A 12,966-nucleotide genomic window follows, 5' to 3' on the forward strand; every position below is an offset into this window, starting at 1 on the left:
GTGAATAATAACAAAAACTAAGATGACGCTAATTACTCAATTTTAAGGTTCTGTAGCTGCTACTTAAACCTTCATATTGTAGCCGCCGTTTGCTAATTACGAATCCCAACCGACGTCAAAGGTCTTGTTGACAGATAATGAACTTTGAACAGCGGCTGAAGTGCAATATGACGATAACTTATGCGTTCCGCTACTGTGGGAACTTTCTACTATATTATTCCCCCAGGTGTATAAATAGCCATGTAACTTGGACAAATACATGCATTCTGTAATGGCGTTCCGTATGAAACACTGAACGTATTTTATTTATGATGGTCAACCTCTCCCTCTGCTCCTAAATTTTTAACTATTTTAATAAATATATGAACATTTTGTTTCACGGACTCATTCTTTTGTTCTGTCAATAAACTCGTTATAAACATATCGATATTTTTATTGAGTCTGTGGTATTCAAAAACTAGAATAATAATATGACCGATCCGAACAGTGAAAATGTAGCGTGCTTCGTTTTACAAATAAATAAACACAGAGAGAACAATTCCCGGAGACAATTCCGCGCGGAGCGTATGTCGGGTTACATTATTGAACATATAACTTACCGACTAGAACGACAAAGGACAACAATCTACGTATCGCTCTATGTAACTCTAGTGCACTATTTGTTTTTAGAAACTACATTTATGGACGAATATCGTTATGGTTGCGACGGGAAAGGAAAATCGTATTTATTTCAATATTTTATACGTAATAGCTATTGTCTGGGAAATATAATACTTTCGTCTAAAGCCATGTACATTATTGGCTACTTATAAAGCTGAGCTACAGTAAAATAAAAATATTTAAAACGTAGACAGACAGTTTATTCTTAATAGTTTGGTTCATATACGTTTATAATAAAACGACGTGCATAGTAAGTATTGCGATCAAGTATAAAAATGCATATATATGCCAATTATTATGGTTGCCAAGAAAGCCTTCGAGTTTTTGCAAAGAAATTTAACATTAAAATGTTTTCAATACTCTATCACCTTGAGCCTCATGAATTTGTACATTCACAAGTCAATAACAATAGTGTTAAAGATAAGTGAAATTGTGTGTTTTAGTCTGTTAATTAATTTAAGGAATCCGATTAAAAATATTTTTGAACAATAACAGTTTATGATTTATAAACTAAATGTTTGTAAATGTCATCAATTAAAAACATAAACTTTTCAAATTATAGTAAGTATAATCTGTTAAATATACATAAATATGTTAAGAGTGGCATGCTAAAACTAATTATCCAGAAAAACTAGTTTCGAACCAGTTTCTAAATCGTCCCTCACTTCTAATAATATTGGTGATATGTTTACTAATGAATTTTTAAAGCTTCTTTTATTCTCATAAAACGCACATGATTTTTTTATGTAAAGATATTTGATAACTATTTATGATTAGAAAACAGATTTTATAAACAATCGATTGCAATTTCTTAACGAAACTGACACTGAAAGTGACATTTAAAAAGTCATTTGACGTTTTTATTTTTCCCGCACAAATGTGACTATATTTTTCAAACTTGTGCTTAATTGAAAAATGTTATATTAACTGCGTTAAAATTTATCTTTCAAATTACTAACCTGTAGTTATTATTCAGAATTGACAAACTAATAATATTTACGTAGTAATGACATCTGTATATTCTTTGAAATATTCTTTCTCATAAATAACATTGGCCAAATAAAATCTAAAAAATGTCAAAAGTTACACATGCAGTTCGTTCAATGAAGAGACCCTTTAGAGTATCTATAGAAGGTAATATTGGTTCAGGAAAATCTACTTGTATCAAATATTTTGACAAATATCACTTCGTAGAAAAGCATGCGGTAAGTTTAAACCGTTTATATATTGACCCTTCTAATTGCCAAAAACATTTTGCTGTGATTATAATTATATATTAATATCAATTAATCATCAAAAATATCAATATTTGGTCGATTTCTTCGAGTAGGCTTATGATGTCCTGACAATAGACCTGTGTTCCAACAATGATGTAGCTAATGAGAGTGACTAAAATATAAAAACATTTTACAATAAAAATCTGTGAATATATTTATAATAGTAGCTTAAGTGTAAATGTTTTTATATCAAGATTTTAAATCTATTATAAAATTTGTAGGAGCCAATACAAGAGTGGCGTGATGTCAGGGGCCATAATTTGCTGGGTCTTCTCTATACAGACATGAAACTATGGACCTTCGCCTTCCAACACTATGTGCATCTCAGCAGGCTTAAGATACAAACTAGCCCACCATCTACACCTGGAATCACAGTCAAAATGTTTGAAAGGTACCATTAGGAGAATATATGCTATAATTTGTAAAATGATAAAAATAATTCAATTTTACATTTGGATCCTCATTATGGTTTATGGTTATCATAACTTGTATTATGTTTTATTTGTCACACCAAGTTGATATTTTGATCTTTTAACCGCTATTCCATTAAGTTGTGCATTTTTTGGTATTAACTATATTATTCAGTGCATATATTATAGCCATGCTCATCTTCATTCTAGGCACAATTGAAATATCTAATGTTTATTTTAAATTTCAAATGTGAACTAAATTTTGAGCCCATTTTTTAAGAAAATAATAGCAACTTGCAGGACAGATAATATGATGATTTGAAGGTAATATATAGCAAACAAGTCCTCATTGTCATTTCAGTGCCCACTGTAAGACATTGACCTCCCCCCATTTATAAATATAATGTATCCTGAGAATTGAACCCCTAACCTACGAGGCTCAGTCCTCTACCATCCTTTAAGAAGTTAAGTCTAACTTAAACTTAGCACTTTAGGAGTGTATGTACACTTCTTAACAGCCATAGAATTTAAAGAACCAAGGTAAGAAAGGCTTAAAATCATTCTTCATATAAAAAACTATTTCAGGTCAGTACAAAACAGCAGGCATTGTTTTGTGGAGAATGCTAAAAAACAAAACTTCCTCGAGGACCCACAATATCAAGTTCTGCTCAATTGGTATGATTACACAGAGAAGTCTCTTGACATCAGCTTAGATCTTATAGGTATGCTATTTTATCAACTCAGTTAATTACATCTCTATCAGGTTAATTGTTAGTCCAGCCTACAGAATTACCAAATTGTGTTCTATAATGTTGATGTCCTATTTTTATATATATTTTTATATAAATTTTTATATATTACATATAACTTTTTATATATTATATATTTTATGTTCAGTAATAAACTGATGATAGCATTTGGTAGACAAAAACAATTTGAATTGAAATGTTAAACATTTTTTGAATGACAACCCAAGACGGAGAGATGAGAATTCCCATAGAGGCCGATGCAAAAATGCCCTGAAACTCGGTACAGCAAACTCAAGGCCAGTGCGGAGACGCCATATTGACACGATTGAGGAGATAAAAACAAAGTCAAACAAAGTCCTAGAAGCTATACTGGAAAAATACTATTCAACCGTTTTGAGAACCGAAGAAAGAGTTTGCAAAATTGTGTTTATTCATACAGAGATTACTTTGAAGGAAATAAATAAAGAACTTGCGTTTTATTAACAAAATCACCTTACTTTTTGACCACACACACAAATAAATAAAATAAATGTTGATGTTAATTTTGAAACATCGGAGATAAATTTTATAAGAATATAAATAAGAATTAGTAAGCATAAATAACTAAAATTGATTGTTACAAGTAAATATTGTTATATTTAGAAATTAATCCATTTATGTTACAGTATATCTAAAGACAACACCCCAAGTTGCATGGGAGAGATTAATGAAGCGTGGCAGAAAAGAAGAGTCAGAAATACCTCTAGAATATTTAACACAGGTAAGAAAATTTCTTATTCCATTTCGCCCAGCATTTATACTTTTTGCAGAGGTTATTGTTAGTATTGGAAGTTCTTTTAATAATCTGTCGATAACAAGCAATTGAGACAAATTTATCTTCTTTGACACTCAATATAGGGTGTAAAACGCAATTCAAATGACAGCACATGCAGGGAATACTTCTTGGAAGCACTTGCACTAGTAAAAAGAAAGAAAAGAAAAGTACTTGATAATATTGTTTGCAATGTAAGCCCAAACACAAAGAAGTGCCAAAGAAAAGTCAAATAATCGAGTATGACTTTCACTCGTACTGCCTGATACTTATGTAGATCCGGACAGGAGAAAAAAATCACTCCAAATGTTAGACACCCTAATTATCTTTAGCATCAAACATTGTAAAGCTGTATGTGAAAACAACCAAAAAGTATTTGTCTAAACTATATCACCAATTCTTTTTTCCTACTAATTGATAAAATTTTAGTTAATAAACTTTTCATTAGTAAAAATTTAAATCGTCATCAATATTTCAACTTCTTAGCTATTAAACATATGCCTCCTCTATAGATTTCTGGTAGGATTGGTAGGAAATTGGTTGATTGCATTTTCCGCTGACCTGTATGTATTAAATCATTCAAATACTTACTAAATTTTGCCAGAAAGAACAGTGAAAATTATACCACTAAAGCCTTGTATAATAGATAACACTTAAAAATAGGTGACATAATAACTGCAATTTTGTTGTTAGGTACATGAGTCTTATGAAAACTGGCTCAACTCAACCGACGTGGGATGTGAGGTGTTAACAATAAATGCAGATCGAGACATACAATATGTAAAGGAAGACTTGGAAAGATATACATATAAAATCCTCGGTGGTAATCATACAAATTGATATATTGTCCATAGTGATTAAGATATATATATTAAAAGTGTAATTTCATTAATAACATATATTACCCAGCATTTGCCTCAAGAAACAACAGAGACAACAGAGATTCAGCTTGGTTCAGATTTTTATATGCTATCTTTGTCTAATCAATATACAGTAAGTTACATCATGTCAGATACAATGTATATATACATATAAATATATATTTAGTTATATAGCCTTGTATATTTATTATTGGACAGTATTATGTATTAAGAGAATTTTAAACTTAAAAATAAATGTTTATAGAACCAAATTGTGTCTAAGTATATATTTTTTGCTTATAAATATTCAATTTTGTATAAATATTCAATTAAATAATAAATATGTGTGACCAACCTAATAACCATCATGGTAAAAATTTAATGAAACTTAAATTGTGTGATTAAAATTTGAACACAAAATAATATATTGACTAAACCAGTGTCTTGCAGCTTGGAGCCCACATCCCACAGGGTTGCCCCCCTGTGGGATGTGGGCTCCTTTCAAAAGTGGACTCAATTTTTTTTATATAAAAAATATATGTTACATAGGTAGGCGGAAAATTTTATAAAGGCTAAGGTGAAGCATAAAAAGTTGATAAATACTGGACTAAATTGTCAGTTATTTATTATTGACGAAATTGTATCTTTTCATTGAGAAATAGAAAATAATATATTGTCATAGCAGATTTATATTACTTAATATGTATGTACTTTGAAATAAGTATTAAATCAGTACGGGTAATATTTAATTATAAATGCGTAATTTTTTTAAAAATCGAGCTAGATCATAAATAATAAGATATATTGCACTAAATGTTATTTATATATGAATATGTTATTGTATTATTTAAACTAATTAAGAAAAAAATCGTAACTAGTTTTAAAATATCGCCTTTTTAAGTTAATGTTGTATAGATGCCTTATAATCATAGAACATAAATTTGAATATTTCAAACTGTTAAGAAATTATTGTGGAGGCTTTGTTAAATTTGTTGTACTGTTCGCACAATATAGTTATCTGCCACACTCGCTCTTTCACATATATTTTTGTTTTAAAAACGCGTGTACGTAGAACCATGTTTATCTTATTTTTTACGATTTTTATAAGCGGTATATGAAAATTTAAATTTGACTAACATCAACCATTTAGTTGGGAAGTCATTTAATAGAAGACACATTAAGAGAAGGTATAATATATTCATTGGATTTGTTTTTTTTTTTTTTAGATTATGAAAAAGGAGAAAAATACACATGATTGTAACAAAGTATTTTTAAAATATCTATGTGACAAAATTTAACATATATATTTTTATTTTTATGGTAAAATAATTGCTAAATAGAGCCATTTTTGATTTATTTTACTGAGTATATAGAAGTTTACTTAATGAGAGAAGCATTGTTTTTTTTTTATTTGTCACTGACTTGTGAAAGTGACAAAACCCTTAAGGTTTTGCGCCTTTATACTATTATATACTATACTTCTTAATTTTACTTGTGAAGGTTTATTTTTCAATTTTTTAAAGTAATTTTTTTTGTGTTTCATAACTACCACACAAAAACAGATGTTTAATCGTACATACAGAAGTAACCATTATCCAATATATTTTTTATTTATCATTTAAAACTAGCAAATTTCATTTTACCGTGTATAAAATAAAATGCACAAATTGAGTTGACAAAATTTATATATTTTATGCAAATGAACTGACTACTTATAATCATTGTAAGTAAAATATTTTGACTGTGTTGAAAATAAAAACTAATTTCAACTGAGATGATATTTTTTATTTATCACAAAAAATTATAATTTATTCTATACATCTAGTTTTGAAGCTTATTTGACAATAGAAAATAGATGTCGATATAAACATATGTCAAAAGAATTTTTGCTTTTGACATTGCTACAGAGTAAACAAAAATGTTGATTTCAGAATATTGCAAAATAAGCTCCCAAACGATATTTACACTAACAGAATGAGGTTTACATCATTTAACGGTATAGATGGTCGGCTCTGATGTTGGTAGCAATCTCACTCTCCCATTTGTCACCGTTCAATAACAGCTTCTCCTTATTGTAAAGGAGTTCTTCGTGAGTTTCCGTTGAGTACTCGAAGTTGGGGCCTTCAACTATAGCATCCACTGGGCATGCTTCCTGCAAAAGAAACAATGGATGGGAATATATTCTTCAATATTTAGGTCATTATTACATTTGTTTATAAAAATGATCCTTTTACATGTGTATATGTGTAAAAAAAAAGGAAAGCATTTATTGGCAACCTTTGCAACAAAAAAATCAATTTTAAATGTCCTATTTACCAAACGAGGACAGTTTATATCCTAACTCATATCTCCCTATATACCTCACTTTGCGTCGTGATTAGGTTCCAAAAATACAAGACACAATTTTAATTAAGATTTTTTATAGTAAACATTTAAAAAGAAAAATAATATAACTCTTCCAATAAATGAACTGTAAAAATACTTATCTTTTTGTAATCAGAAACAACATGTCAAAATTTATATAAATTTATTATACTCTTTTTTATAAAAAAAAAACACAACACACACGACAACATAATTGAAACTAAACTCTAAAATTACCAAAACAAAGTGAAAACCAAACTATTAAAATTGCATTGATTTTTAATTAGAAAGTGAACCCCCGAGTTTTGATGGCATGGCGCAATAATAAATGTTGCCATTTAAAAAAAAAATAGACCAGAACCCAAAACAACGCAACCTCGATAATCTAACGACGCACTGTGAAAATTAGTACTAATTAAACAGCGATGTCACTTCAAAAAAAAGCAAAACTAAACGACGCAAAGTGAGGTATTGGTCTAAAGGTATATATACACATGGAAAAATAACCAGGTGTGTTATAAGTATGATTAAGTTTTGCCAACATCAATAACATAATATTGATTACAATAACGAGCTTTCAATACAAAATCATTTTAAAGAATCGTATATACAAATGATAGTGTTTTAACTTTGAAGATATGAATGCTGTTGGTTCAAGCAAGTCCTTTTTATAGCACTAGTTGTTATGCTATATTATGATTCCTCTACAATATAGTTTTATTTATTTATTAACACTTTTTTGTACACCATACACAGTTAATAGAGAAAAAAATGAAACAATTTATATGGTACAAGAGGTATCATTTGAAGCAGTCTTATCGTTCAAGGCGATCTCAACCAGACAACCTTTGGATGGAGATGAGAGATATGAAGGAGATTGCAGTTTAGGGTGTACATACATACAAATACATTTATATACACAAACATACAATACAAATATATATACATATTGCTTATTACATACTACTTTTTGGTCTAATCCATCCTCAAGCCTCTCTATTATATTTTTTTCTCTATTAAATTATCAATTATATTTTTAGTATAGACCACATAAGCAAATTTTTGTATAACAAATTTCAGCATTGTAATTAAAAAAATCTAATTACCTGGCAAAAACCGCAATAGATACATTTGGTCATGTCGATATCGTAACGGGTGGTACGACGCGAGCCGTCTTTGCGTTCCTCCGCCTCAATGGTGATAGCCTGAAAAAATAAATAAAATCAATTTGCAGTACAATACATGGCCTTGTCAACGTGGGGGAGTACTCTACCATCAAAAATAAATAAAAGTATCGTAACACAAAACGGCAGAGTATAGAAAGGAATGGAAAAAACTGGAGAAGGGCTGAGGTCCAAATGGCATATTGACATAAAATCAACAAAACCCAAATATTAGGCCACTACATAACATTCCCTTTCCAAAGTCTTATATTAAAGCCATAATAAAAATAATTGATTGAAATGGCACTTTCATATGTATGTGACAAAGGTGGCCAGGTTCCTTGACAGTTCGAACCATTGTTCGAAATTTAAAATTGTTCAAACGGATATCTTTTTCCAAAAAACTATATTTATTGAAACTATGTGACAAAAGTACAAAATATGTATATTGAAGATAGATATAATGGCACATGTGACAGCACTCCTATCTATACATATACTTAAGATGCCGGTTAGTTAATTATGATTGGTGATTGGATTTCGCTAATTTTATTGCGGATTCATAATAATATTTATTCACACCAGTAATTTGATTTTTGATGATTTCCCAGGAGCTGACATAGGTAATCTAATATATAAAATTCTCGTGTCACGGTGTTCGAACTCCTCCGAAACGGCTTGACCGATTTTTACCAAATTTTACATGCGTATTCAGTATGTCTGAGAATCGGCTACTATCTATTTTCCATACCCCTAAGTGATAAGGGTGGTCCACCCCTAAATTTTATTTTTAATTTTTTAGACATTTTTTTTGGTTTTTATTTTATTATGATACAGCATACAAAAATACATACAAACCTAAATTTTCACCCCTCTACGATCAACCCTTATCTTACATTTGTTAATTAAAAACTTTAATTTTTTTTGCAAAACAACGTTTGCGGGATCAGCTAGTATAAATATATTATTAATTCGACAGTAATTTGGAGCCTTAAAATAATTGTTCAAAGAGCCGCATGTGGCGCTGAACCAGTTTGACCACCCCTGGTATATAATATTGGTATCGTCTTATATAATTTTAGGTAGTATCAAAATGATAACAAATTATGATAACATCTTTCCAAAATTAGTATGTACACAGATAGAATAGACAATAGACAGAATATAAATAACTAACACAACAACACAGAAACAAACATGTTTATTGAAAGCTTAACTTAAAATGATTTAAGTCAAGAAATATTAATAAGAGTACCAACAATGGGAACCCCTTCTCAGCTATGTACCGCAGTGTAACCTGTACTACAACTCTGGATTTTAGTAAAGAACTTAGATAACAAATAAAAATACTAACTTTTCTATGGTCTTTAAAACTAGTAAAAAATTTATATTTAGATACAACATAAACACAATTATACAATTTTCACAAAACAGCTGTCAACATTAAAATAATTGGTAAAAAAAATGGATTGTAAGTTGAAGGTAAAGTATATAATTTACTGTTTCAGCAGCAGTAATAAATAGTCTGTAATGATTATATGGTATTATGGTGCTATGATTGGTTTTCTGCAAAATTATATTGTATATCTTAACTTATTTTCTTGAAATATAGTATATTAGCATAGTAACATCACTAGCAAAGTTGAACACACATGTAAAAGTACTAGAGTATACAATGTGACGTCTTTATATTAATGCTTTGAAGTGTGCATTTTCAATAATTTGTGAGGTTACATATGTCTGTTATATGTATACATATATATGTAATAATTTAAGCCATAAGACATTCACTGCTGGTCAAAGTCTTAATCTTCTCTATCTGGCATCTGTTAATGTCATTAACATGATTGTCTGTCCACCTGGTCTGTGAACATACTCTAATATGCTTGCCGAGCCTTGGTCTCCAAAAAATCTTAAGATACCCGAGTAGCTACCTGTTCAGCGTAATATGCGACATAATGCCAATCCACTAGGATATTTCTGTTACTTTTATTTATCTATGATTCTGTACAATCCTGATTTAATCTTATCCAGAAATCCCGAGCATAACCGAAGCTTGCCAATGAGACCTGAAGTGAAAGATCATGACCAAGTAATCAATGATAACATAAATTCATTGTAAACCTCCATCTTAAGACACAAATGTAAATATTAATGTATGCTAATCTAAATAGAAAAGTATTGTCTGTAATATTTTTAAATTAAATACATACTACAATTTCATTATAGTAAAACAACAATACACCCACCCTTCAACAGTTAGATAATTTGTTAAACCTAATTTATTTTTCTTTACTTACACTTTACAGTATCTAAGCATGGAAACATCCTGTGACTTATATACTTAATACTTGTTTAATTAGAGCGGCTCTGCAGTGATCAAATTATCAGATACTATGGTAATTGCACCAGCATAATTAACAGAATAAACTCATAAAGAATTTGTATATGATAGGTAGGAGCGAGGACAACATTGAATTCTCTCTGTAACCTAAATAAATTAAGCTTAGCAAGAATAAACAAAAGCTTATTTACAAATCAGACTTAACAAAGTATTTTTAAGATTATTAGAAATATAGTAAGATAAAAAAAATAGTCTGGTCAACCAAGGTATGCCAATGCATTTGGCCTCCCTAAACTCGCTACATGGATTGTCAGCCCTACATATCATACCTAGCCCCTCTTTCTACAACACATCTGCATAGTAAAACCACTGAATACTTATAAGTTACTTCTATAACAATGTTTCCTAACACGGGTCTCACACTCACAGCACAGGTGGGCAATTTGATAGTGAACTGAACATGAGTTTAACCATTGCTCTTTAATACAAAAATAATATATATTACATAGGTGGCATAAAAATTTTAGAAAGGCTAAATACATTGTACAAAAAAGCTGGAAAATACTGATCTATAATAAATTTTAGATATTCCAGTTAGTATTTTAAATATAAAAGAAAACTTTAAATGGAATGTAATAAAAATACAGAGATTTGAACTAACCTGAGCTGGGCAAATGGCCTCACACAGTTTGCAAGCAATGCACCTTTCCTCTCCAGATGGATATCTACGCAAGGCATGTTCTCCTCGGAACCTAGGTGACAGAGGTCCCTTCTCAAATGGGTAGTTGATTGTTGCAGGCTCCTGGAATTGTTTAAAAATAACATATGACTTTATTCAATTTTCGTAGAGCTTCATTGCAGACAAATAGATTAAAGCATATAACAACAACAAGAAAAGTGATAAGACTGTGTATCTTCCACAAATAGGTAAATATGATAACTGTCTTATTTTTTTTAATTTAAAGTTCTTGAGAATCACTGATTGACCGATTAAGAGTATAGTATTTTTTAGAAACAACTTACAACAGTTGTTTGATGTAGACAGCACAAGACTGGTCATTGTCGCAATCTGTAAGGGAGGCCTTTGCCTTGCAGTGGGTACTATATCAGCTGACATGACAATACAGTTCTAAACTCTAAATCAAGCAATAAATAGATATGTCATGTCATCCACTCTAGCATCTAAAATTTTATAAATGTTTATGAACTCAATATTTTGGAAGGGTTTCTGAAGAATAACATATTATTTGATTAAATAAATTTTATTTTTTCTTTACTCTTTTTAATTCACTTACTTCTTTATTTTTATTTTAATTACTATTTTGAATTGAAATAACTGATTTTATTAGTTTTTATCTATATTTTGTATATGTGTAACTAGCCTATGAGACATTATTGCACTTATGTAAATGTGTATCACCTTCTCACATTACAGACTACAAAAAATGAAAATGGTTGTAATTTAGTCATTAAAATAATACAATAAACTTTTTCACCAGTTACCTTGAACATGTGAGCTAATGTAACAGCAAAACCACGGACTAACTCTGTCCAAAATAATGTTTGTGCAGCCCTGTTTGACATTTCTTTAAAAGACATATCTTGCTCTTCCGCATTTACGTACTTATAACCCGGCACATTTGGTGGGTAAACCTTAACTTCTTTACCTTCTTGACCAGTGCTGTATTGAGCACAGCGGAGTACAGAATTTGCTCCGGCAGCTCGTACTGAAAAAATGTTCAAATTAAACAAACACAAATATAGGTACAACAAAGAATTCTAAAAATATATTTCAATAACTTTATCTTGGTAACGACTATTTTCAATATCATTAAATACAAGACGCAATTAGGTTATAAACAAAAGTTGCGTAACGCTTCAAATTATTTTGACCGCAAAAACACTTTGTTTAAGATTTGGAAAAAGTGTAGGAATCATTGTTACCTCGAGTCGAAAGCGAGAATATTTTCGCTAGAGACATTTTCCTAGAATATTTTTAAAAGATTCAGGACTTTCACTGAAGTCGCTGAAACGTCAGTGTCCAAATTGTCAATGTCTAAACTTAACAACCATTCGAGTAGACATAAAAGACTACAGTCGTTTACAGTCAGAAGCTGTTAAATATTTCAAAATGTATATTTTTATTTATGTATTTTAGCATTTGACAACAAAAACATTTTAAAGTTTCTTGGATATGATTATATTGTTATAAGAAATTTATTGATAAAAATTTGAAATGGTTAACATAAACAGTTAATAAGTTGACATTGGTTATCCGAATACATTTATTAATATTAATTTGCTTTACCGCTAGCTACGTCAAAACAT

The 12,966-nt window shown here is 29.9% G+C and overlaps 2 protein-coding genes across 2 annotated transcripts; one reads left to right on the forward strand and one right to left on the reverse strand.

Moving 5' to 3' along the window:
• The first annotated feature begins 1,557 nt into the window (after positions 1-1,557).
• Positions 1,558-4,913, forward strand: LOC137932423 (deoxynucleoside kinase-like). Its single transcript, XM_068776037.1, has 5 exons — positions 1,558-1,865; positions 2,159-2,328; positions 2,933-3,069; positions 3,762-3,856; positions 4,601-4,913. Exons 1-5 carry the CDS (start codon positions 1,734-1,736, stop codon positions 4,745-4,747), a joined length of 681 nt encoding a protein of 226 aa, XP_068632138.1. The 5' UTR covers positions 1,558-1,733; the 3' UTR covers positions 4,748-4,913.
• Positions 4,914-6,535: 1,622 nt separating this feature from the next.
• Positions 6,536-12,683, reverse strand: LOC137932172 (NADH-ubiquinone oxidoreductase subunit 8-like). Its single transcript, XM_068775763.1, has 5 exons — positions 12,583-12,683; positions 12,142-12,365; positions 11,300-11,440; positions 8,238-8,336; positions 6,536-6,919 (listed from the first exon to the last, which is right to left on the reverse strand). Exons 1-5 carry the CDS (start codon positions 12,617-12,619, stop codon positions 6,758-6,760), a joined length of 663 nt encoding a protein of 220 aa, XP_068631864.1. The 5' UTR covers positions 12,620-12,683; the 3' UTR covers positions 6,536-6,757.
• Between the last annotated feature and the right edge of the window lie 283 nt (positions 12,684-12,966).

Source organism: Battus philenor, unplaced genomic scaffold (assembly GCF_028537555.1).
Source record: "Battus philenor isolate CCGP_79_NKW_IND1 unplaced genomic scaffold, ilBatPhil1.0.hap1 SCAF_9, whole genome shotgun sequence".
Classification (NCBI taxonomy): Eukaryota; Metazoa; Arthropoda; class Insecta; order Lepidoptera; family Papilionidae; genus Battus; species Battus philenor.